This window comes from Siniperca chuatsi, linkage group LG8, assembly GCF_020085105.1.
Source record: "Siniperca chuatsi isolate FFG_IHB_CAS linkage group LG8, ASM2008510v1, whole genome shotgun sequence".
Taxonomy (NCBI): domain Eukaryota; kingdom Metazoa; phylum Chordata; class Actinopteri; order Centrarchiformes; family Sinipercidae; genus Siniperca; species Siniperca chuatsi.
Window position 1 is genome coordinate 13,056,312 of NC_058049.1, and position 27,037 is coordinate 13,083,348.

At 41.6% G+C, this 27,037-nt stretch overlaps 2 protein-coding genes across 3 annotated transcripts; one reads left to right on the forward strand and one right to left on the reverse strand.

The window, feature by feature from the left end:
• Positions 1–1,089: 1,089 nt before the first annotated feature.
• foxo4 (forkhead box O4) lies at positions 1,090–9,621 on the forward strand. The gene is made up of 3 exons (XM_044204846.1): positions 1,090–3,275; positions 4,187–5,761; positions 6,343–9,621. Exons 1-2 carry the CDS (start codon positions 2,835–2,837, stop codon positions 5,729–5,731), a joined length of 1,986 nt encoding a protein of 661 aa, XP_044060781.1. The 5' UTR covers positions 1,090–2,834; the 3' UTR covers positions 5,732–5,761; positions 6,343–9,621.
• sesn4 (sestrin 4) lies at positions 7,182–24,477 on the reverse strand. Of its 2 annotated transcripts, XM_044204848.1 has the most exons (10): positions 24,224–24,477; positions 20,867–20,953; positions 17,734–17,931; positions 17,466–17,648; positions 16,994–17,239; positions 14,970–15,087; positions 14,644–14,768; positions 13,341–13,507; positions 13,098–13,242; positions 7,182–13,009 (listed from the first exon to the last, which is right to left on the reverse strand). In XM_044204848.1, exons 2-10 carry the CDS (start codon positions 20,897–20,899, stop codon positions 12,920–12,922), a joined length of 1,305 nt encoding a protein of 434 aa, XP_044060783.1. In that variant the 5' UTR covers positions 20,900–20,953; positions 24,224–24,477; the 3' UTR covers positions 7,182–12,919. The 2 variants fall into 2 exon arrangements, with proteins under 2 accessions (XP_044060783.1, XP_044060782.1); XM_044204847.1 differs by lacking the exon at positions 20,867–20,953 and having other exon boundaries at positions 24,224–24,475.
• Positions 24,478–27,037: the final 2,560 nt, after the last annotated feature.

A 27,037-nucleotide genomic window follows, 5' to 3' on the forward strand; every position in this document is an offset into this window, starting at 1 on the left:
CGCATCTCATGGTCTTCATCAATGAATGGAATCAGGGGTCATTATGTGACCCAAGTGTGGAACTGGTGAACTGATGAGGACTGTGAGATGTGGTTGAAATTCTCAAAAAAGCTAATAAGAGGACCTTTAAGTTGAGATTATTTTGTCAAGAATGAACCATGCCCAGATTCTTAAATGTGTCTGTCTAGTAGAATAAAGCTTGACTACCTAACAGGACAAAGTGGGCAACTTCCCCAGGACCCCAGACCCTCAAGAGCCCCAAACACCTCAGGGTCAGGATCGAACCCCTGGTTCGATGCTGGTTGGGGACCTTTGTTGCATGTCATACCCCCCTTGCTCTCTCCCTACATCTCTTGTCTGTATCTCTACTGTCACTATCAAAATGCCCAAAATAATAATCTTTAAAATATAATTGCAATTTTTTATAGGAATTTGCAACACTAAGGTACAATATCAACTAAGGAGGGTCCTTATTATTTACTGATCATGTAGTTGTGCCTTCAAGAGGGGCCCTTTGTCAAAATGTTCAGTAGGAGTAGTTTTGAGACCTTAAATATTTTAGTTTAAATTGTGTTCACATACTACATATTCCTAAATAAAGTCATGCTTAATCAAATTACCATAAATTAAAACCAGGTCATATCCCAGCCAAGGAGTATGTGGTTGGTTTCTGGGTCTCTGGGCTTATAACTAAACTATGTATTTATTGTCTGAAGTGTGCACTGTGCAGTTCACTCATATTAGATCTACAAAGCCTAATTTAAAAGTTTGTTCCGACTTTCGTAAGGCAACGGCATTACTGCACTTCCGGTTTCCACTGCTTTTCTAGCCTGTTAGCTCACTACTATAATTTCCCATAGAGGTTAGCGAGTGAGCTAACATTAGCTTGCAGTTTACTGCATGCAGCCTGTGGGAGCTCATCAGCCGCCAGCGTCTAGCTTTCCAACAAAACTTGCGTGTGATTTCTAAAATGAGCAGTGGTGAAAGTTACTATATTGTTATGATCAAAAGTTCTCTACTTCCACTTTAAAAAACGTTGCTGTCTGTTGATACTTTGATCCTTTGACTAGAGCTGAAAACTTGGGATCTAAACATTGAGAAACGAGGAGAGTTTGTTTCTTCATGCCGAACGCCCCCTTCTCCCTGAGAGAAAGATGATTGGCCGAATTAAAAACTGATTGACAGTTACCCCGCCCATTCAAAGTCTCCGGTCAGCAGAGACACCCTACTCCCTTCAGCTGCTGTTTACGCCTGTGCTGTCACATGAATGACTCGGTTTCCCAGAAGCCCACTTCGCGCAGGCGCAGAACGCGTTGCCTGACAGTGGTAAACAGACGTCAGAAGGGAGTCTTCGCCTCGAGTAAAAACAAAACAAAACAAGTCAAAAAGGTACTGAAGGAGCGGATATTTGGACAGCCACAACGACAGGAAGTTTTACAAAACTCGCCGCTGATTTAAAAAGGCTACTTGAGGGAAGTTATCGGAGGCATTTCACGGACTTTTTCACGGATTGTAAACTCTGGAGTAGCAGGAGCTTAACCAGCTAACGTTACGGTGGCTACCGTGCTGTTTTAAAGTGCGGCGAGTGGGAGCCGACAGACCTCCGAGGCGACCCAACTTCACCCAGCACCCGGGATTTCGCTTTGTAGCTCGTTTACCGAGACCGCGGGGCGAAGATCGGCTGAGCTCCGGGCCTCGGTCGAGGGGTTTTTATCACCGCTTCTTCGAGCATCGTGTGCCGCGGCAGGAGTGTGGAGAAACATGGCAGATGGTGACATGCGCCCGGCCGCAATGTGGCGGATCGTGCAGACCTGAAGCACGGACTTTTCTTACGTACATTTCTCTCACCTTCCCCACTTTTTTTTTATTAACTTAAACACTGTTTAACCGTTACGTAAATCCGCTGTCCCTGTCCTCTCCCATCACTCTGAATGCGTGTGGCTGTTTAGTTACAGCGGCTTTAACATACAGGCCGGAGAGACGGCGGCCAACGTCTCGTTACTGGGCTGGGTTTTTTTTTTTACACTTTTCTGGCAGCTGGCGAACAAAACCGTTGCTGTGATAATCAGACGTTGTGCGTTTTTACACTTTACTTCGTTTTAAATAACCGGACTGGTTTGTGACTGTTTGGGGATTTTTAAAGTTAGTTTTTTGGCTTGTGGAGAGCCTAGACATCACGTTGTTTACAAGTGGAGACGGACAGGAGCGCTCCTGAGAAGCCCCTTTGTAACAGTAGTCAGCTAAATCCCTGTTTGTAGTCTTTATAAATACTGTAGCTTTACACTAAAACCAAATCCAGGTTTGAATGAGAACATTTATATATGGATTTATTCTTGAGGTATTGTTACATTTTGAGAAACAGTTTATAGTATACTTTTACCCTTTGACAAATATTTCAGTTTTGTGTTTATTAACAGGAATGGCATTATTTTGTAACCATGAGATTTTTTAATTCATTTCCAGGTGAGCCAAAACCTCTGTAGATCCAGATGTTTTGGTGCTCATTGCCACTTTTGTTTTTATTTCATTCAAACAAAGAGACTCACCCCAGCCCTCCTTCATTCTATATAAATCGGAAGGTTTATCATAGTTACTATTAAGGAGATTATTTGGGTTCCCTAATCTCCAATCTGAGGATTAACCGAGGCTATTGGTGCGTCCAGATTATTTCTAGGCCCCTCTGTTTACACCCCCGCAGTGGGTCAAGCATATTGTTTTTGTGTCAGGAAGTTATTTTTTAACGCGCCATCCGCTCGAAGTTAACTTTAAATTTCAAAGGTAGATGTTTTAAGTGGTCCCATCTTTTTGGTTGAGTGGAAGTTCAGAGGACCGCCATGGAGGAGTCCTCGGTGCCCCCGATTGACCCAGATTTCGAGCCTCAGAGCAGACCCCGCTCCTGCACGTGGCCCCTGCCGAGACCCGACATCTCGGTTGTCAAACCGGAGGGGGCGGATGGCACCGAGTCCGCCGCCGGGACCCCGCCCGCGGACGAGGACAAGTCCGAGCCGCAGCAAATCACGTCCGAGCCCGAGAAGGCTGCGGCGGCGGCCGAGGGCGGGGTAGTGGCCGGCGTGGGCGGAGCCGGCGCGACGCCCCGCAAAGGATCATCCCGGCGCAACGCGTGGGGGAACCAGAGCTACGCAGATCTGATTAGCCAGGCCATCGAGAACTCACCTGAGAAGAGGCTGACCCTGGCGCAGATCTATGAGTGGATGGTGAAAACTGTGCCTTACTTCAGAGACAAAGGAGACAGCAACAGCTCAGCTGGCTGGAAGGTGAGCATATGGGTGGTGTACTTCTTTAATGCATCGTTTTACAAGGTGGACTCTTGATGCTTTAAGTGCCATAAGTCATGAATTTATAGCTTTACAATTCATGTTACATCATAGAAGCACTGGTTTGCAGATAGCCATCATGTTCTTTGGGCACAGCAACCAGAGGAACTAACCCCATATCAAAGTATATCACTTTATTTATTTATTTTTAGGAATGAAAAATTACCTCCTTAAAATTTGACTGCACGATGGTCACTGTTCATTTTCAGCAGACATTCATTTATATACTGTACTTGCTGCAAAAAGAGGTTCCTGTTGTGGGACATCAAAGATCTGAACTGAACGGACCTGGGATAAATGTGACTTAGCAAACACTTCTGTAGTTCAGACCAGAGGTTCCCAGCCCTTTTTGCCTTGTAACCCCTTGAGACAAAGTAATAACTACTTGTGAGACAAAGTGATAACTACTTGTGTCCCATCGTCACAATTTACATTTGTCTAGTAGTTTTGACCCCCGTTTTGAAATAATAAAACATATACTGCATTGAGGATGTAAAACTGTCCAGTACATCGCAAGAAAAAAGTGAAGATTCTGTTTATTCATTTCGTGACACCTCAGATTTATCTTGCAACCTCTTGGGGGCGTCCCGACTCCCAGGTTGGGAATCGGTGGTTTGGACAACAAAATTATGTATTCTCAAAATTAAAAGTATCCTTCTGTATAATTCATTCCCAGGTGTACCCATGCTTTAGTTTCGGTAGGATAATTTAAACTTTGGCAGTGCCAAAGTTTATTTATTAGTAGTGATTAATCTGCAAATGAAATCATGTTTATTCAAAGGAAGCCCACTCTTAATTTGCATTACTTACATTTTTCATAATTTCCTTTATTACTTTCTCTCTATTTTCAGAATTCAATTCGCCACAATTTATCTCTGCACAACAAGTTCTTGAGGGTACACAATGAATCGACAGGCAAGAGCTCCTGGTGGATGCTCAACCCGGAAGGAGGGAAGACCGGGAAAGCTCCCCGGCGCCGGGCCGCCTCCATGGACAACAGCAGCAAACTGCTGAAGAGCCGCATGAGGGCCAAGCAGACCAAGAAGCAGGCGGGAGCAGGTGGTTTGGGGGGCGCTGGAGGGGTGCTGCAGGGGGACGGCAGCACAGGTTCGGCGGGCGCTGACAGCCCCAATTCGTCCCAGCAGTTTCCCAAATGGGGGGTTAACAGCAGCAGCCCCTCGTCCCGCGGCAGTCTGGATGACAGTGACATGTGGACCAGTTTCCGCCCACGCACAAGCTCTAACGCCAGCACCCTGAGCGGACGTCTGTCCCCCATCGCTCCTGGACAGGAGGACGACGATAACCTGCCTGAGGATGGACTGCTGGGAAGATACGCTGCCAGCAGCTTGACCCCCACCCTCACCGAGACCCTCATGGAGGAGCTGGATCTGATCGACGGCCTCACACTGATGACTGGGCAGCAGGGAGGGGCCAGTCCCAGTACAGCCCCACCAGCACCTCCCACTCCGCTGCCCTCCGCCTCCACCCTGCTGCCTCGTGGCTCCAGCTTCTCCTCCTTCCATCAGCTGCAACCATCCAGCCTCCCGCAGGCCCCCACTCACACCGGGACTCAGGCCTCCATCTCTCAGTGTGGACCCAGCAGCAAAGAGCCGTCAGCCTTCAGCAACTCCCTCTTCAACCCCATGTCCAGCTCCGGCTCTCGTGGGGGCGGCCATTACAGCACCCACGTGCCTTCCAGCCTGGAGGCGCTGCTCACCTCTGACTCCCCTCCTCCGAGTGATGTCATGATGACCCAAGTGGATCCCCTCATGCCCAGTCCTGGAGGGGTGGGCCTGATGGGCCTGGGCACGTCCGTGGTGGGTGTGAGGCCCAAACCCAATCAGCTGCTGTTGGGTAAAGGGCTGGAGCCAAACACGGTGGCCCCCATGGCGCTCCAGGCTCAGATGCAGCCGCAGCAGCATCACCTTCACCACCAGCAGCAGCCGCACCAGCAGCAACAACAGCCACAACAACAACAACAACAACAACAACAACACCAGCATCACTCTCAGATGGGGTTGGGGATGATCCTCTCAGGTATGTCTCAGGACCCATCACAGCTCTCTACCCTCAAAGCCCAGCATGCCACAGTGCCAGCTGTGGGCTCTCATCACGGAGGGCCCATCGCCTCAGCCAATCCCGGCGTGAGTCTGCAGGGGATGAGTCAGTTCGGAGCTCCGTCCTGCTTCCAGACCGGTCAGGACCGACTGCCCACAGACCTGGACATAGACATGTTCACCGAAAACCTGGATTGTGACGTGGACTACATCATCAACAGTGACCTCATGGACGGAGATGGCATTGACTTCAACTTTGACCCCATACTGCCTGGAGGCCAAGGCTACGCAGGCCCAGCCACCACACAGGGCTCCGCTCACAGCTGGGTGCCCAGCTAATTCCTCATCTGACCACACAAAGTCAGCCAGGTACACTGATCGCTCCCAGGTTCTTTCATCACACTCCAACCATTAGGGTGAAACTAATGCTTACTTTCTTTATTGATTCATCTGTGTTTACATCTTTGATGAATTGTCTATAAAATGCACACATCACAAGTTTTCCAGAGCCCAAGGCAACGCCTTCAAATGTCTTTTTTACCCAAAGATATTAAATTTACAATGAAATAAAACAGAGAAAAGCAGCAAATCCTCACATTTGAGAAGCTGGAATCAGAAAATATTTGGCATTTTGGCTCGATAGACTGAAATGATTAAGCGATTTAGGGATGAGGCATCTGGGAAATTGTGATGAGCATTTTTCACTGTTTTCTGACATTTTTTAGATCAAAAAATTTAGTTGAACGATTGATACTGAAAATAGTCATTAGTTGTAGCCCTAAAGCGATTGTCAGGATGATTAATCGACTAATTGTTTCAGTTCTACAAACCATGCACAGCACTACACATGAATGTGATAGATGATTTTAAGTCCATCACTTACATAATCTGGATTTGTGAGCCAATCAAACAACATGTATGACCTTTTTTATCATCTTGTCTTCTTGCAGGAACTGATCTCCAATCAAGATAACCTCACAAAATGACAAAACGACCGGTGCATTCCTCCTCCCTGCTGGCTGAAGATACTGTTTTCAAATACGATGCTTCACTAGGATTTTAAAGACAAAACCAGACCTCACCCATGTCATGTGCCAAGACATGGCGAGGACAGGGAGGAGATTCAGGCTACTATGCACAATTTTTCTCCATTTCTTTTCTTCTTCTTTTTTTTTAAACAACACTTGCAACGATTTGGCTGCTAGCTGTTTTTTCTTTTAATCCGAACTGATGATTTTTAAAGACGTGTGACATAATATTTTTAGAGTGAAAAGACAAATCATTAACTCCCCTCTGCTGGGAGTTTATATTTCAGTGATGTTACACCAGAATAGCTTTAGGATGGAAACGGTACTCAATGGCTTTGGTATTGAAGACTCAATGGACTGTGCGTTTTTGGAGAAATGGCCAGTTTTCCATTGACACTTGCCTAGCATGAATTGCCAGACCAAATGCTGTTTGATCGTCTGAATAAGGTGCACCTGCTCTGCTGCACATGGAAAGAGTTTCATCGCAGGAGTCGGCGAAAACTTGGAGGACTGTGATTGTGTTGTGAACAGGTGGAAGATAGAGACTGGATGACTGGAGGTATAAAATGTTTGATTCAACATTGGCTACACATCTCGCCCAACTGTGTACTTGGACTACGATCACATGTACGATTCAAATGTCTCACTTCAGAGAATAAAAGATAATGCATTTTTTCTCCAATGAAACTGATTCAACAGTTAAGAGGTTATGTATTTGCAGTTTGGCATTTTTGGTGTTAAGGTAGATGTCAGTTAGAGGGTTTTTTTTTTTTTTTTTTTTTTAATCCCTGATGTGCAGTTAAACTAACAAAATGAAGAAATGTGATTTGTGAATTTCTACACAGGGCATTCAAGGGTAAATTTATTTGCCAACAAGTGATTGGTTGGCCAAGTATTATATTGTCTCAGACAGCAGTATGCCTCCACTGTCAAATGCTCTACCTGATTCTTTTTTTCATCTGTGCATTTTCAAAGCACTTAGGTTTCCTGCAACACGGGCACCCCAAACTAGGAGAATACATCCACATTAGGTTACACCATTTCATTAAAAAGAGAGTATAAATCCTGTAAAAGACATTTAATGTACACCTTGCACATGTACACGACGAGACGCTATGCAGATTTATAAGGAGAACTAAATGAAATCTTGAAGGAAATTAGAAAAATCAGTTCTTGAAGGGTTTTGCTATTTAACATTTTCCTGATATTTTGTTGAGGGGGACGTGGCTGCTTCATGTCAGAATATCCTCTCACACTTTAATTATTCAGTACTTCAGTTATTTAGTTCGAGAAATTAATTCACTCTGTGAGAAGTACAAAAAAAAAGAATATATTTGATTATAGTTTTAATATACAATTTAGATGGAGGTAATAAATGAGATATTAATACATATGAATATATTACTAATGACAAGTGATGTTTTTTTACATTGGAAGAAGCATTTTCAGATCATTTCTAATGGTAATTTTCTATACTTTTTATTTTTGTAAAGGATGAGATGCATGTAGATTTTTTACATAACCAAAGGAACACTAATATTTGCATTCGCATGGCATTTAGGGAGAGCTTGGGCCGGACACAGTATCTCGGTGTACATAAGCTTTTGCAAAAGATGCCTGTAACATTAAATCTGGCTTTGAAAGACGCGTGAGGCAAAGTGCATCAATACTTGACCATTCTAACTAAAATTCCCAATGATCTGCCTCATTATTTTCCGCATTCATTGTGAATCCAAGTAAAAGAAAAAATATGCTCTGAAATGTGGCACGACGAAAAGACAACAACCTTTTATCGTCCCACTTTTCAACAAGCCGTCGAAATCTCATCTCAAAACGAGACTAATACAACCGTTACCTCTCAGGGTCGCTCTGAAGAAAAGACAACAGGAAAACAACTCTGCACAGACGTAATCAGATCACGTGACAACAGCAAAAACTATATTTATTTTACACATTTCTGTTTCTACAGACTGGAAACCAACACACCGCGTCTTTTGTTTTGTTTTCCTGGAGACGTTTCTGTTGAGTTGATCTCAAATTTGACTTCCCTTTTTATTGAAATGTATTCTATCTCTCCAGCCATGTATATCAGCACAAGCCTATCCCTTGGGGTTTTTTTTTTTTGACTGCCAATATTTAAAACACTATAGCATGACGTTACTCTGTAGCAAGATGGACTTTTATTATTTTATCATCTTACCCCCCCTCAAAATTGTGTGTTTTGTGTTTGTATTTAATTACTTTGTTCACAGCCGTCGACATTTTTGTGATCAGGAATAACATCCCTGCAGTTTAAACTCTTAATATTCATCATTTCACTGTAGCTATGTCAATATGTTAAGCCTCTAATTTGTACAAAGCACTCTACTTTTATTTCTCCCACAAATTTTTTTTTCATTTCTCTTTTTGAATGGTGCTAGATGTCATTTGTGACGTATCCAGGAGTACGTAATGATGCAATGGGTGCATATCAGGGCCTTTTGAATTTTCTGTATACAGCACAAGGATCTTGATTTGGTGTTATGAATCAACAGTTTTAATGTTTTTATATAAATGATGCCCCCAATCTAAACTGGTCACTTAAATAGATCTGGAAACAGAAGACTGGCTTGTTCAAACTGCATGATTTTCTTATTATTTTTAGTCATAACATGTAATTATTTTAGAAAGTTGTATATGCAACAACCCCCCAGTTTTTCTGAACTAATGTCCAGGTGTTTTAACAGCTGATAGGACGAACTGCAGCATGTAAAAGGAGTGGTGCTGCTTGGTTTGTGAGAATCTGCTGCACCAGGTCTTGATGTCTCTAGTTTACTGTTGCCTCCTAAAGGGGGGTGGGGGTGTTGCGTTATTACTTCCCTTGTATCTCCCCCTTCTATGTAATTACAACTAACTACATATTTTGTTCTTCAGTTTTCTTTAGCAGTTAGTCCCTGTATGTTTGTTTTGAAATTTAATATTGCCCCATTTGATACAGCATTTTAGTATTCTGCACGGGTGGGTTTTTTATTTCCATAGGGGAGGGTGGGTGGACAGGTTATGATAAGTTGTGCATAAGCGAATTATGTTATGATTTTTGATTAATGTTGATAGTGTTTCTCCCCCCCCACTCTTTTTCTTTCTTTACACATTGTAAAGTCGGCCAGAAATGACAAACAGTTCTGAACAGCAGAAAGAAATTCAATAAACTGTTTAACCCACTTTTTCTGACTTGTTGGGTGCAAAGTTACTGACTTTTAAATGCTTCTGACAGGCGTTTGTTTGAAGTCAGACTGTGTTCAGTTCTGCAGGTCTGCCACTAGAGCACGCTGTTTTATAGTTATACAACTACTCAGTATCCAACCACAAATACTGGAACTACATATAGCAGCATATATAAATGTACAATATACTGGAGGTTATTAAGATTTAAATAAAAATATAAAAGTGAAAGGCACTTTTGAAATATTTCATGTTTCCTTGCTACTACATGTGCCGTAAGGACTGAACCAATTATACACATTTCTGCTGGTTTTGGCTTCATGATAAATCACATGTATTTTACAAACTTACAGTTTTAGGTTTTTAAAGAATAGGTTTACATTTTTTCAAGTCTGTCTTGAAATAATACTCCCATGCATACACTGAAAGAGTTTTTGGTCACTGTAATCATTCCTCCTCTCCATGCTGGCTGTGAAGAGATCCCTCCCTAATGCGATTTCATTGTAAGTGATGGGGGACAAAATCCACAGTCTTCCCTCTGTGTATTCCAAAGTTTAGCCAAATCAAATATAAGACTTCAGTAGTGTGACTTAGTGATATCAAGCGGATATTTTCCAAAGTTAGTCTTTTTAATGCAAAACTTACTCTTTTTGTTTTCCTGGACAGCTTGCACAGAACAAGGACTGTAGGTTTTGTGCCCCATCACTTACATTGAAATCGCATTAGGGAGGGATCTCTACAAAAATGTATTTCAAAGTTCTACCAAACCTATAATAAGGCTTCAGCAGTTTGCCAATTAAATTAATAACTCAAATAGGTGCTTTCCAAAGTTTGTTTTTAGAGCAATATTCTGTTTTTTGTCAGTCCACTGCCGCTTAGCAAGGAAAAGCTGTCAAAGTTAACAAAAAGAGGAAGTTTTGCATTAAATCTTCTTTAAACTTTCTTCCCTTCCTGACAACTACTGGTTTCATATTATTTCAGTCTGTGAAATCATTATCAGCTTGCAGACTTGACCCAATTGAGATGGCGAGGGACATCTTCAAATCACTCTTTAATTACAACCGTATTACCATTTTATACTTTCTGTGTGCAGTGTGGATGGCGCTACAACTTTATATTTTACATTTTACAAGCCTTGGAGGCCAAGTTGCGATTTGTAATTTTGGGCAATATAGTTAAATTTGACAGTAAACATGATGCCCTGTGATGGATTAGCTAATTCAGCCAAATCCACAAGTGGATTTTCATGTAGTCAAACAATTGAAAATGGCTGGATGGTACAAAAGTCTAAAAACTGAGGGATTACTTAAGAAAAATATTTGGTCATATTATCATATTTAGCAAATGGACAAAAACATCCCAAAACACTGGTATGGTTCTTTAAGGTATCCTGTGTAGACGAAAGTAAAACAGTAGACGGGCGTTATTTTCATAGAGCATCTTTATAGAAAACATTTCTTCACATTTTCAAAAAACATTTTTTGTCTTTTCACTTGTTCTCTTTTTTTTTTTTTTTTTTTTTTTTTTTTAAATAATTGTCCTTTTTTTTTTTATCTGCTCATGTTGAACATTTTTTAACATCCATCTGTGTCAAAGGCTCTTGCTGGGTTTGTAGAAGGTGTCTGATAGAAAACACGGAAATTCACAGCCGTGATTTAATCAGAAATGGTGCTGACCAACACCAAGAAAAAACAGTTCCCATTCATGCAGGAAAAGCCCCAAGTTTTACACTTGTCAGTTGGAGGTGTTTCCCAGCTGCAACCAAAGCCCACATTCAGCCTCCAGTACTCACATCCTTCCACTTCAGCAGCACTACAGTTTTAGCCTGAAGGCACCTGTGTTAACAGCGCTTTTGCCGATATGCACTTCTGTTTCTTTTGTACATCCTGCAGTTACTATAGCCTAACTCTAAACAGTCTGTCACTCCTCTACACCTACCCAGGCTGCAGCACAACAAGCAGGTCCTACCGTCACACCCAGAAACTAAACTAAACAAAATCGTACTCGAGTTTACAAAAACTGTAAAAATAAAAAAGACGCAAAGACTTTTAACAACTAGTTTGCACATTGTTCTGCTTTGCAAATTGTACCATGGATTTTGACTTGATAATCAACTTTGATACAGCTCACAAAAAAAGCTTTGACACAAAGCTTTGCGCAAACATCTGAACTCAACCTCAATTCATGATGACTGCAGATCCACATCTGGGCATTATTCATCTATGCAGTTCATCACTTCACTGTTGTGAAATGTTTTTTTGAATGACCTTTGGTCTGAAATTCAGTCTCTGATTTGATCATTTTTGAAGCATGTTAGTACAAAACTGCAAAACAATCATTTAGTGAATGGCTCAGCTTAATCTTCACTGTAGGAAACAGCTCACTGACCTCTTTAGTTACAAATTTTCTTATCAGGTGTAAATTGTGTATTTTACAAACATTACTACCTTGAAAATCCTTCCAATGATTCACTGAAACATCTTGGATCAAGTTACTTCACTTCAAAATCTGGGGTTGAGAACAAAAGCAAAGTCTGAAAGTTTAAAGACAAACGGTCTAAAATCTTTGTTACACCTCATACAGTGGAGAAGAAAGGCGTCAGACCCACACACTGTGCGTCTCAATGTCTACTAATGAGCTACCTTGCATTATAAATATATAAAGTTTAAAAAAGTGCTTATTAAAAGAAACTATAGTGATGTGATAACTTCCAGCAGTGTCACCGTTGTGTTTGTTCTTGACCAGCATTAATCCGAAATGTTGGGGAGAGCAAAACTGTCTTCTTTCACGGTCCACTCATGTCCTCCTCCAACACTGACAAGGATTGTCCAGAAAAAAACAAAACAAAGGTCTCCCATTAACATTCATTCAACTTGTACAAAAAGATTTTTTTTTGGGAAAGCATAGTTAATAGAAAAAGGAGACTGATCAAACTAAAAAGAGTACTGACTACTGAAACACACTGCTACAACCAAGCAGTTTCTCACAGACAGCTGGAACACAAAACAACAGGTAAAAATTAAAACAACTCTAGTAATAATTGCACATAACCTCCGAGAGCCGAGATGTTTGATAAGAGGACTTCACAACAAGAGAATCTACAGGGGGCACACTACTTTAAATCTGAGAAAAAGAAAAGCACATTCATGAGGCACAGCTACAAAACGACGAAGCTCTGTCTCCTTAAAAGTGCCGCTCTCGTCCCACTTCGCTGTCTGCTGTTGAGATTCCTTCATCCTCGTGTCTCTGGGTCTCTCTGTACCGGCGGAAAGTTTTAGCTTTGTGCCTCTCCGAGCACTTAGGCAATCATGTACTGAGTGATGGCTCTCAGAGCGTATAGCAGCTCAGCCTGCAGCCGGGCCTCCATGATTAGTAAATTCACGTGTATCTGAAGGAAGAGAAAATTAAAAATGATTTAGTGCCAAAAGAGGGATGAGGGTTAACCAGTGGAAAGTTAACAGTGACGGACTTCTTACCCGTTCTGAAGTTTTAAGTGAAGCCCAACTCAGCGGACACACTGGAGTTTTGGTGGCATCTGGAAAACAGGCCACAGCCTTGATGTACAACTTCAAATCCCGCTCCAGCAACTGGTTCACTTCTCCGTAATCATAATCATCATACCTGTAACCACAAACAAACATATATTTATCTACTAAACACCAACAAAAGTGTTGTTTTTTTTTTGTTCGCACATGCATAAAGTGAAGTGGCAGTCTCACCGTATTCCTAACACACAATGGATGTAGTTCCAGATCGCCCTCTTCAGGTCAGGGCTGTGCAACGAGGGGAGGGTGGTCACACTCCTGAATCGGTCGTCCAAGAGATGCCCGATGTCCGAATACAACCTGTTAACTAAGGAGAAGCCGTGGTCCTCCCATGAATAGTCCTGCGGAGCAAATACAACACAACCTCAAAGTCAGCGCTGCAAGGTTTCGATATGCAGTTCACCTTAAAGTCACTAAATTAACTCATCAAATATTAAAGAACAGCAGTGGCTCCCAACCCTCCCCATAGGTCTACCGTTTGTGACCAGTTCAACCAAAGGATTTTATTTGTTTTATTTGGTTTTTAGAGGTAAAATGATCCACTAATTTACAAAAAAAAAAACAAGATTAAAAGGAAAAAGTCTGAAAAAATGTACAGAAGTTTATGTAGCAGAAATGTTTTCTGCTATTAATCCTCTTTATCATTTTGTGACCCCTCAGGTTTTTCTTGCGACCCCTTGTGGAGTTTCCGACCCCCGGGTTGGGAACCACTGAAGTACAGTACATCGCTTTAATGGCCCTAAACTACTGACCACCAGAATAGAGCATGGCATGTTTTTTCCTCTCCATTTTTAAGATATTGTAGACACTCACTGTGTTCTAAGCATATATGGATGTAACATAGAAGAATTACATGTTTAAGCCATAAGCACATTTTGTTTATATCTAAGGGGGAAAAAACATACACACACAACAATTTCTAATTTAACTCAGCTCTCACACTTATTTGTAATTTTCTCTCGAGGAACTAATTTGGGTTTGTGAGCTAAACTAATGTGTTAAAATGTCAAAACCAGTATTGATTAACCTGTTCTGCCTGGGGCTGCCTGACTGCAGACACCAAATTTACATCTTAATTTGACTGCTGAAAACCTGGAAGTCCATTCAACCTGCTTGTGACTGTGATGCAGTTTGTTAGTGGGTCATTCAAACACCAAACCTGAGAAGTGTTTGTCAAAAAAGTGCTAGACATGTGATAAAGGGTTAAATCATACATGCCAGTTTACTAATGATTAGATAACTGCCAGTAAAGTTAAATCTTAAAGCATAGAGTATTGTGAAGCATTGGTTAGGTTTCAGTCTAATACAGACATCAAGAGCACTGATTTAAAACGGTGTTAAGCTACCGGATGTTTGAGGTGTGCTATTACACGGCCAATCACAAACAAGTATTTCCTCTGAGCATTACACACATACACACAAGTGTACTGACAGCACCACCTGCCTACTGATAAATTCACAAATGTAGCGTCCTCACCTGAACTCTAAATACTTGAAAGTGGTCCTCCTCCCTACGAGCAAACTCCTGATAGCAAAAGTCAGGGTCTGTGATAAAACGCGTCGGGTCTGCAAAGCAAATCATCTCCTCCTCTTCTTCCATATCTAAAAAAAGACACAATGAAAGCAAAGGAGATGGAGGGGAGGCAGAGAAAGTGCGTCAATAAGTGTGGCTGATGTGGTGTAATTGCTCAAGTTTCACACCATGTGACCTAAATGTAATGCTCGAGATAACCATCAGACGTGAGTGGGAACATCTGAGCAGTGTTTGTGTGTTTCTGCGTTATCATCTGCCAAGTAGGTTACCTGTTTGCTGGAGTGTTTGGGTCTGCAGCAGCAGACGCTCTTCTCTCTTCTCACGCTCCTCCTGGGACTTCTGAATCCTCTCCTTTAGACACACCATGTCACAACTGGAGTCCAGAGACTGTCGACACAAACACCAGGATGAAGTTAAATGAACCTTTATGCAACTTACAAAGGAACAAGACACAGCCTAGAAATAATCTGATCATACATTTATCATCAGAAAATGAACGCATCTCTTACTTTCACCTCATATTTACACAAAGAGCTCTTTCAAATCAAAGTGATGCTATATCAGTTAGCATTTAATGCTGAGAAACACATGATTGGACTAATTGAACCATCTATTTCACACTATGAATTATTATTTTAATCTGTCATGTAAGAGGTCGTGTATAATGTGTCTATATAAATGTCATATTCTCAAGCAAAAATGATCCTAAATGCTAAAATACTTCTGAAATGTTCATAAGAACTCCTATAAAATACTATAGTCGATTAACAGATTAGACAAGGTTCGGAGCCCCCTAAAGGTCACGGCGAGAATTTTTTTTGAGGATTACTTCGTTACCTCGTAATATTTCTCTTCTTCCATTTCTTCAGAGTCATGTCTATTTCCGCTCAGCTGCTTCCAGCGCAATGTAATATTATATGAGCTCATTGAATTTTACTTTGCTGGGCATTAAGTATGCTGATATAGTACTACTGCTCAATAGGCATGCATGGTTATGTAATAAAGTTAAGTAAACTTAAACGAATTCTTAGATCAAGAGTTCTCTCCAGATAAAGCAGTACGGTAACATTAATCTGCAGGATGCTGTCGGTTTCATTCGTGAACAGTTACTGTACTGCTTCACTGAGGAAAAGGAGAGGTCTCCAGAGGTGGAATTACAGATTTGCAGTTGAATCTACCTCAAAGCTATTGTGCTGTAATGACTCTGTATTTGAGTCAAAAAAAAAAAGAAGCAACAAACAAGAAGGTGTGACAGACTGTGACTCAAATGCTGCAAACACAGTCTGTGGTTCTGTCACAAAAAGAGCAGAAAGCATTGAACCACTTGCAGAGATACAGCTGGAATGCAGACTAACGCAAGTTGGAAAGCTTTTTGCGTTTTTGCACAGGGTCCTCAGTTCTTTGCACAAAACAAATTAAAATAACCTTCAGTGCTGAAACAGGTGTGGAGCATATTTGATGTTCCTTATACATACAGCTCCTACCCAGAAGTTTGAAAATGTTCTATCTGATAACTTTTTTGCAATGGACATCATATAAGGTGAGGTGTCCATAAACAATGCTGAATGCATTAACTTGAGAATCTCCTCATACCTTCCATTACAAGTAGAAATACGTCTCAGAAGGAATGGAAGAAGAAAAATATTGCGAGGTACCGCAAAAGTAGTCCTCAAAAATAATCTCGCTGTGACCGTTAGGGGGCTCCGTAACAAGGGACAGAAAATTAACAGACAACCATTTTTATAAATCGATTTATCGCTTTAGTCATTTGTCATATAAAATGCTAAACATTTTCTGGTTCCAGCTTCTCAAATGTGAGAATTTGCTGCTTTTCTCTGTTTTATATCGTTGTAAATTGAGTATCTTTGGGTTTTGGACGGTTGGTTGGAAAAAACGTGCAATTTGAAGACTTCACCTTGGATTATTTTTCATTATTTTCTTTTTTATAGACTAAAGGAATAATTGATTGATTGTAAAAATAATTCTACAAATTAAGCTATAATGAAATTAATTGTTAGTTGCAACCGTACTGTAAAAGCTTATTTTATTTATTTATGTATATCTTGCCAGTTTATCTCAAATGAAACAAGGGGAAACAATTGTTTTAAAATGAAACATAAACCGTCATATCTATTTCCACAGTATTTTGTATAAATTTAATAAAAAAACAAAGAAACAAATGCACTTTCAAAGTTTAGCATTACAAATGTTTCAAAGGCAAGAAAAGGGGACTGTATCTCGCTCCAATTGTTGGTGACTTATATGTTAACAAAATACAAGTCTGATTTGTTACCCGTCGTCGCGTTATGTGTTCGGAGGGAGTGGCGAGCGACTGAGGCACGTTGGCGTTGCCGTTGGCAGCATCAAAGGGGCAAAAGGTCGGCGGGGTACCGTTAGGAGATTTGGAAAGAGGGACAAAGTCTGAGTCTGTGTCACATCCAAAGACAAAGCTGCAGAGGGAGTGGCAGTGGGCCAGGATCACCACGGCCTGCACCAGCTCAGCCAGCGACCAGCACTGCTCGCCCGACTTCAGCAGCGTCTGGAGACAACGAAAGGGGACAAGAACTCAGGGTCAGATGGGTTGAATGAACTGTGTATTATTTTAAGGCTTTCTTTATGCTTGTTTATCTGCATCCTGAGTGCTCTAAAGATAGAAATAATTCTGTATTTCTGTAAGTGATAATAGGTCATCATTTAATTCTGTCTTGTTACGGTTTATGTACATTTTGTTATGTGTGGTTCGTCTCTGTTTTGCTTTGCTGTACCTGGATGTGTGAGCAGGCAGTGAGCCAGGGTTGGTGGGCCAGCACCTTGTTGATGTGGTCAAGAAGACGAAGGCGAGGGGGCGCCGCATCCAAACCCTGCAACCACAGAGGGTCCCCGCCCACCCTCAGAAACTGGGCTGAGTGCACGTACACCAGGTAGTTGCAGTGATGTCGTGCTGCAGCCTGGAAGTCACGGGAAGAGGAAGTTGAGCAGACACAACTAGTGAGATCCTGGGTATGTACAAACAAAATAAGGCTGGTCACTGACCATGATGGCGATGTAATGGCGGTATGGCAGCGGCAGGGGGCCATCCATGTGCAGGATGTAGTGCTGTGTGCGCAGGAAGCTCTCCAAGTACTGAGGGTGAGAGGCCATCTGCTGGGACACGGCGTCAACGCTCCCCCTGCTGACCAGAGCCTTCATGAACAGCAGCGACACTCGCTCGTTCTCGCCGTTCACCATCACCTACAGAAACCAGGACAGAGAGGAGGGAGAAGGTTGGTTTCTGATGGGAAAAGCAAAAACCTGCCTGTGGGATTTTTTTGGACATTTTATAGACAAAGAAATTAATCAGTTAATCGAGAAGTAATCAGCAGATTAAATTGATAAAGAAAATAAATGTTAGTTGCAGCACTACAAGCCATCGACATTGTCAGAGTGCCCATAGTGACAGTGATAAATGTCTTCACGGCTGACTATCCTTTAGGGGAATTATTATGACTCATTTCGTAGCCAAAGCAGGTTGGCTGAAGATAAGGTCGGACTTCAGTGTCCATGTGATGACAGGCTCAGACTGTACTTTGGACAGGAATCATGTTCCACACATTAAATCAGCTGAAGAGAGGCAGACTTGGAAGAACAGCAGCCGTGATGCTGTGATACCGGCGCCACTGGCAAGTGAGTGCATTCCTTACATTATTCTTTCTGCAAATAAAATAAGCAAACAACAGCGCTCAGCTGGGAGCTCGACAGGCACACAGACACCAACTGGTGTTGGCTGCAGCAGGGTCTGATGCTTGATACAATTCCACTACATTATTATTAGGCTAAATATAGATGAAGCACCGTGGATTAACAGGTATCCACTGTGTATTGAAGGTGAATGCAGTGAACAAAAACAATAAAAACAGCCTGATACAAGGCTGAAACCAGGAAAAAAACAGTTGTCCTTTGAAAAGGGGATTTACACACTGGGAGAACCACAAATGAAGGAACTAATGTGAAAGTTAGGCTTAGGAGGCCTTGAAGAGGGAAGCTCCGCAGCAGCAAAGAAGTGGATGAGACCAAACACACAAACATAGGAGCGACTGGGCTGAGGATCCCGAGGCCAAGAGAAACAGACCCATGTGGAGAGGGAAGCTGGCCTGCCCTCATAGGCACAGCCATTTATTACCTCTCTCACCACCATACAATGGCCTCTAGGAAAAGGTGTTTGGGAGCTGGCCTTGGGTGAGGACTCAGTTTCTCAGTATGTGAAACATGAGTGCACAACGCTGATCAAAGCCAAATGGTTCACTGCAGTTTGAACTGTACGCATGTTGGCAAAGACTTCTCCTTTTAACAGCACAAACTGCCGTCCAGGATTATTACTGTCTTGTCAAATCACAGACACCTCAACTTGTTTCTCAGATAGTCGGAACGAATGGCGCCTAGCGGGTCTTGTTGCTTAATTTTAGCCCCGTACAGCTCTTCGGCATTCAGCACCATGTTTATCTGGCTGGTAGCTCCATGTGGTATTTTACTTCTCCCTGCAGTGGATGAGTTTCTTTCTGATCCTGCAAGAGGCTCCATCTCTCGACCTATATAGAGTCCAAGGACATGTCTTAAAAAGGACATGTTAACATACTACACATTAAACAAATCAATCTCAATCTGACCTTTTTTATTTCCCTAATCTCATTGTTTATAGAAAGCAATAGAGAAAAATATCTAAAAAGGAAAAAAAAAATAAATCAGCGAGTGAACGAGGAGAACCGGCATTAAATGAAAGACGCTCGGACACAGACCCGCTCTCGTCTGCCAACGTACATGGGAAATGGGCTGGAGTGTAAGCACACAGGTGCCTGCCAATCAAAGACCTATGGACAAGAGCACATTGAAACAAGTATCTCTCTGCAAACACAAGAGGCTACTGATTAGTATGCTGAGCTGTAGAATCTAGGTTACTGCTTCATCAAGCACTTGGTCATTGAAAGGAATGGGCATTTCAGAGGCCTACACCATAAAGAAAACATACTACTGAGTGCGACTTGTCAAGGACTTATCATGTAGGGAGACCACATAGCACTGTTTTTCCAGTCTGTCACTGTACAATGAGCTAGGACGGCAACATAAACTGATTATACTTCCATCTGATTATGAATGAACTGTTCAAAAACTGCTGTTCAGTTTGTAATACAAACACCCGACTGATACTGTATTTTTTAAATAGGTGACAATATTTGAAAGTTTAAAAAAAATCTGTTATATTGAGCAGACGATTTTTAACATAAACACTTTTGATAAGGATCCCTTAAAATGTGGCTATTGAAGAATAGTGACCAAGATGTATGCAATGCACATGACATTTTACAATTGAAAAATGTGCTCTCAAGGGAAAAACTACTGTATGTAACGGCAAGTATAAAATGCCACACACATATCTTCGGCATGGTGGTACAGCAACTTCTTGTTACTTATCAGCCAACATACAGTATGTGCCAATAATATCAGCCGGCCCATGTATAAGACTGGCTGTAGCATTAACATGCTTTTTGGTACTTTACAGAATCAAAAAGTAATGAGTCCATAACAATAAACATACTTGGTTTTCAGATTTCAGACTCTTTCCCAAATATCAACAATGTATGGAAAACATGTCAGACTGGAAATAGTTTCTTATGAAAAACCAGACTGCTAAGATCCCACTGATGCAATGACAAAACCTTATGAAAGTGGGACATCATGCACAACCAGGTGATACAACGAACCTGGACATAACATCAGCGTTCACCCTGCTGAAGTGTCCCTAGGCAAGGCACAGACTTCTACTTGCTCCAGTAGGGCTGTGTTGTAGCTCCTGGTTCAGAGTGTGAGGGAAAGCTAGTTCAGCAAAAGGTTACCGTTGTTGTTAGACCAGTTAAAGCTGAACTGACGGACTTGTGTATCGTACAGAGAACTCTGGGCCCAAACAGGACACGGTCTGTGACTCCACTGCCCACACTGGGCTGCACAGCCAGCTGATAAACCCACTCTCACCAAAACTCATGTACCACCTAGTTGAAATTAAAAGACACACGTGTCAAATCTCTACTGAACATGCCAGTGATCATTTAACTGACTGGTTCTGTCATTTATTTAGTCTTTAGCCACGGTCAAATCTATCGCTGTGAGAAGAAAAAAAATCAGTGACAACACTTACTCTTTTACAGACTGAGGAGATGGGATTTTTCATCACTGGCACCACACAAAGAGGACACTGGTGTTTTGTGTAATCTCATAAACATGTCTGGACAAATATGAGAAAAAGTCAAATTGAAACAGGAACTACAGTTGATGTCAGCAGCCGCACAGCAGGAAATGACACAACCTACAGCTTTAACTGAGTCTGCTGACATTGCAAAGTAAAATTAAAACTCAGCTAACTCTACAGTTAGACAATAGAGAATATACAGTATGTTTATGACGATGTGTAATGTACAGTTTTTTAAATTCCAGATTTTGAAACAACTGAAACAAAAAAGGTAAAAAAAAAAGTCCATCTTAAATTAAATGTTTTTTTTTCCTGGTTGCCAGACTGAGCAAGTAAGGCAATTTATATATGTCAATGTTTTCCCACATAAGTGATCAATCGCACATTATTTAAAGAAACAACAGAACTAATCTATATGTGATTAATATACACTATGGGAAGAAGGTTTAGACAGACATCTTTTGTGTAAGCTGTGCCCAGACACCCATCCACACTGCTTCTCCTTTATGCCCTGCAAACAAGCCACGAAAGCTGCACACAGCAGTACTTTTGATAAGGCGATCCTTATTGTCCACCCACATGAAAAAAACACCCGCATGAAATGAAAAAAAAAGACTGTTTACAAGCATGTGTGGGTGGATATATAAAGCAAAAAGGAACAAATCATTATTTAGACCACTGTGTATGGTATTACAAAGCATATTTTGGTTTCACAAAGATGCAAACAGTCTGATAAAGCACAAGCACATTAAGGCTTTGTGCACACAGACCTCTTAATTCCACTTACAGTACGCCCAGCAGCAACTTATTTTGAAACAAAGCTATTCCTTCTTAGTCAAAAACAAGCTTGAGGATGACAAAAGCGAGACAGCAATATTGATAGAGTGCTGCTGTATTCAAATCACAAGATGAATTCAAACTTGTGGCCTGACGGCAAATGATAGGAATGAAAACAAGTCACAGAGGGCCTGTTGTGGGCAAAAATTTGCAGGTGCAGATCATTTGACATTAAAAAAAAAAAAAAAAAAACGTCCCTTCCCAACACAGGAGAGGTCATTTGTTTATTGATCAGAGGAGCAAGAGGCAGGGATGAAATGAAAAACAGGGGTGACGTCACTGAAAGGACGAAAGGTAAATGGAGACAAAGACAGGCTTTGATAGCAGGCTGACAAACAAAACAGCAGCACAGGAATACAGGCAGGAATACGAAGGAGAGCGCAGGACTAAGATGACACACAAAGAACAGAAAAAATTATGCCAGCAGTCTTCCAAGGGTAAATGTGTCAGCTTGAGACGAGACGTGCATGTGTGCATGTAGTGTCTGTATGTGTGTGCTGCTGCAGATACAGGAGGAGGACATTCAATCTGCATTCCAATTGAGCCTGGAGGGGGTCCGTCCTTATCATGCGCCGGCGTCCCGACGGCATAAGTCCCTTGCCCCCCCACCCCCTCTTCATCACCGGAAACACAAGCAGCCGGGGCCGATTTTGGCTCTGCAATCTGAACTCAGGGAGTAGCGCAAAACAAACCAGCTGCAGCCCAAAGATGTTTGGAGAGGGGAGGGAGAAGGAGCTGCTGGGTAGGACGGCACATACAACACAACCAAGACAAACAAAACACTGTGCTGCAGGATGAAAAAAAAAAAAATAGACAGAAAACCAAGCCCACACAGCAGATGAGTGATTGGACCTGTCAGAAAACATGGCAGGCAGGTAGAGCAAGGAGGAGATGCAGTTACAAAAGACTTCACTGATAACAGGGAAACTCATTATTCGTCTCATTCACAAACAAGCCAGCGGCATGTAGATTATCATATCAAAGCCAGTGCTTAAATTTCGTCGTGCTTAAATGCGTGCCAAATATTTGTTTGTTTTAACAGACACCTTTGGGGTGCAAGTGCTTTAAGTAGTTGTAAACTCACAGGGTTATTTTCCTTTGCAACCACATTGGTCTCAATAAAAATACTGATTGTTTGTCCACAGTTACAGACAATAATGTAGTCAAATGGCATGTAAAGAAAAATGCCTGAATGGCAATAAAGATGAACAGCAAACAGTGAGAGGGGTAGTGATAAGTAACTCAGACTGGAGCTAAAACCAGAGTAGATGGTTTTGAATCCCTAGCTGCCCACATTCCTCCCTGTTTTGCCCCATTTCTGGACTCTAATCTGCAGCAAACATGTCTTTTTGGACCGCACTTGAGACAGCGCCCCCCTTCTGTTGCAAAATGAACAACAGCGACGGAGGAGAAAAACAACTTTGATTGGCAGCCCAGTTCAGCCAGCAAAAAACAGCACAATAAAAGTCGCTAACATTTAGAGGCACCGCAAGCAAGAAAAACTGAGCACTCCTCGTCTGTCCTCGTGGATTAAAAGCATTTACACTGTTGAGTCCTTTCGAGCCATCCTTATATCTTATTTATGGTCAATAAATGGCACTGCATTTCTTCACAGCCACCTAGTTTACTGACACTTTTCTCCAAAATCCTCAGATGATGTCATCGTCACCTACAGCTTTCTCCTCTTAGTGCAACGCTCTCAACCGTTACTGCTTTTAAACGTTAGTTAGTATTTCACTAAATATGTGTGAAAGTTACATATAACAAAGAAAGTACTTAAATCATCCCCGGTGAACTAACAAAGGCAGAGTCTTCGTTACATTGTTTGGCATTGGCACAAACACAGAACTGACAGAAGAGCTAATTTTGTTTTAACTGTTCATATTTACGATAAATTTACTAACGGTCGCTTTTTTTTTAATGATGAAATGTTGCGAGCTTTACGTGACATTTAAACGGCTGGAGATGGAAACTACAAAATGTTTCTTGATGGCGAGGAAAGGTAGCAGTTATTTACCCTGAATTAAATCATGAAACCCTCTTTTATTGCCCCTTTCAGGTGTGATTTAACTCTAGCATGTTTGCTCAATAAACGAGTTAGCTAGCTTGTTGGATCCGAAGTTTGGTACGGCTAGTTTCGCTTGCTAGCTACCTAACGTTACATCCGCTTTAACGTTACCGTCTGATGTTAAAAAGTTTAGAGATTGAAAGAACTGTTAACGATAACCTTTATCTAACATGTATCTTGTTAGCTGCCAAAACAGGTAATTTAACATTAAAGTTTAAAAAAAAAGCAAGAGCTGGTTAAAAGACGAGCTTTTTCTTCTATAATGCATTTATAAAATAATTCATTCGGCAAATGAATGAACGTTACACAGGCTATCCAGTTAGCCGTTAGCTGTATATGTGTTAAAACTAACTTAACCTAACTATTTTCAACAGCTTCGTCTATTGTCAGCTTTAACCTACCTGTTTGTTGACTCGCTGGCACTGGGTTCTTAGGGGGTACTCCATTTTATTCGTACAGATGATCATTTTCCAAAAAAAGTGTGCTGCTGCATGGATGCGCCTCTTTTTTCTTGGTGTCTTCCAAGCTAGCGAACAAAGGCAAGAGGCTTGCCGCTGGCTGCAGTCTGCCAGTCGGTCTGTAGCTGAAGACTGGACAGAGAGAGAGGGGAGAAAACCTTCCCAGAGCCGAGCTGACAGCTCCAGTAACAGTGTGCCCAATCAAAGCACAGGGGGCGGAGCTGGCTGACGGAGGGTTATATCCAAATGCTAATGAACATCTGCAAACAACAGCGCAGAGAGGCAAGAACAGGCCAAGGCAGAAACAGGGTCGGACTACCAACTTCTTACCATTTCCTGGGACGGGACATTTGTTAGGAGCAGCATTTTGTTCATGTGTAAGGCCTGTTTTATGCCAGCTGCGCTGTTTTAGCTACGCTTGAATTGGGGAAATGTAGCATCAGGTCTCACAAAGCAGAATTACTGAGTTACCTGGATATCACGAGTCAAACCCAGAAGCCCCGGAAATCTGCTGCCTGCACACATAAAAAAAAGCTATTTCCAGGTCTTGCAATAGCAAAGACATCCAGATTACTGTGTAATCCTACTTTGTGGGAAAGACCAGGTTTGTAGGTTCAGGGACCCGATGACTTCTTTTATAGACACTTACACTAGTCACATGAATATGACCTCCCTTGTCCACAAACATCTGTGTGTTTTTGTCAGGGAGTGTTATTTAGGGTGTGGGAAATCTTAAAGGGACACTTTTGCTAAATTGGTACAGCAAAAGATGCAGCCAAAAACACTGGATCCTACACTTCCCATGATGCAATTTGATAGCGTCTGTTTGTCACAGCCTCCCAGCCTAGTTAAGGCCCATGTCTTGTAAAGTCCATGTCCCCAGCTTTTAACGCAGGTCTTCTGTTAGTGTGTGTAGTCTCCAAGCCCAAACTGAGATGTTTGTTTTGGAGGCTTGACAAAGCTCCTTCAGAGACACATAACAAACATTATGCTTTCACAGGTGGAGTAGTACTCAATCATGAGAAGTGAACTGATCTTCAGGTGTGAAATCGGTGGAGTTCTTTTTTAATGCAACAGCATACAATGATATTTGAGACAGCAGTTTGTGGCAACAGTTTGGTGAAGACCATTTCCTGTTTCAACATGACAATGCCTCTGTACACAAATGAATGGTTTCCCCAGTTTGGTGGGGAAGAACATGGCTGGCTTGACCTCAACCACATGCAACACTTTTGGGAAGTCTGACAAAAATATCTTAATTCAAAGTCTACATGCAAAGAGGAATTAATTGGAATAAAACCAGAGATAGAGCTCATAGATGAGTTTGATAAAAATGTCTTATGCATCCAAGACTTCACAGAGGAGACGATAAAATCTCAATCATCTTGCTGTCATACATCAAGTCATTTAAACATCCTGAAGGAAAAGATAATATGTATAATTCATGCTTGTATCCTGATCTAAACACACAGCAAGCACTGACATGAGATGTCCACAACTGGTCGCTGCATTCAGGCCTGTTTGATTGACCCTCAGTTTTGACCCAATTGTTACTTCTTGTATGGGACTTATTCAGCCCACTCTTGTCTTAATGAATGGGACGCTTGTTCTCTATCTGAAATCTTGGAATTGAATTGGTTCAAATCAGGTTGTTTTTCTGTCTGAGTGCAGGAATCACGACTCTCATATCAGTTAGTTCCACTAAGAGTCCTGTTTGTGTACTTTCTTACTGACCCCTTGCTTAAAGATAATCACATCCAAGCTCATTTGTTGAGCTTGACATACATGATTTGTACAATGTAACATTTTTCCTTTTTGAGAAAATGTTTGACGAAGTGTTTTACTCTCTTCTATGGAAGCTTCAGTTTTCTGAAAGTGGAAAAGAAAACAAATCTGGACACAAGAGTTCACAAAATACATGGAAAGAGGTTAATTAAATATGCTAATTACTGTCAGTTCTACGAGTTCTCTTATATTTCTTGAAAATTACTTTTCATTTGATAGCACCAGTTCAAACTTATATCTAATTTTTGGTCAGTCTGACACTGATTAATGTATTTGTAAACAAATATCCTGATTTGCGGTTAGATATCTGTTTGTCTAAAGTGAAGCGGGGGAGAGGACTGATATATACATGTACAAGACTGTGTGAAGACAGATTCAGTTTAACCACATTAAGGAAAGATGGTTATTGCATGTTGAACTTTAACGCAACTACTCTAAAATATCAAACAGTACAAGTTTGAGTAAGAAGCTTTGGTGGGGAAAACAAGTGACACTAGACTTGAGTGTCCATCTCTATTAGATTAACATGCAGTTTCCACAAACATCATGTGAATCGCACTGGAGTGGCAGGCAGAATCAGTCCAAACCAGTTAAATACAGTTTAACGGATTCAGGGGCAAACAGCAAAAGGCTGTGACTTTGCCGAGAATATCTGCAATAAATGACGTTTCTCAGTCAGGGATTAAGCCTTGTTCTAGGCTTAAACAATATTCTAGGGCTGCCACTGACGACTATTTTCATTATCGATGAATCGTTTAGTCTACAAACTGTCAGAAAATGGGTTAGGGTAAATCATACATTTCAAGTCAAGGTGACGTCCTCAAATTGCGCCTTTCATCCAACTGACAGTCCAAAACCAAAAGATACTCCATGTTACTATCACATAAGACAAAGAAATCTTCAAGCCGGAACAAGAGAATTCAAAATAGTTGCAGATTAATTTTCTGTCGATCGACTAATCGCTTCAGCTCT

Bases quoted from the DNA above. Each gene is read 5' to 3' on its own strand.
- foxo4 (XM_044204846.1), top strand. From the start codon at position 2,835: ATGGAGGAGTCCTCGGTGCCCCCGATTGACCCAGATTTCGAGCCTCAG. The intron at 3,276-4,186 runs GTGAGCATATGG...CTCTATTTTCAG, and splicing joins ACAGCTCAGCTGGCTGGAAG to AATTCAATTCGCCACAATTT.
- sesn4 (XM_044204847.1), bottom strand. From the start codon at position 24,289: ATGATCATCTGTACGAATAAAATGGAGTACCCCCTAAGAACCCAGTGC. The intron at 14,769-14,969 runs GTAACCTACTTG...GTCTTTTTTTAG, and splicing joins CCAAACACTCCAGCAAACAG to ATATGGAAGAAGAGGAGGAG. The intron at 13,243-13,340 runs GTGAGACTGCCA...TTGTGGTTACAG, and splicing joins CATTGTGTGTTAGGAATACG to GTATGATGATTATGATTACG.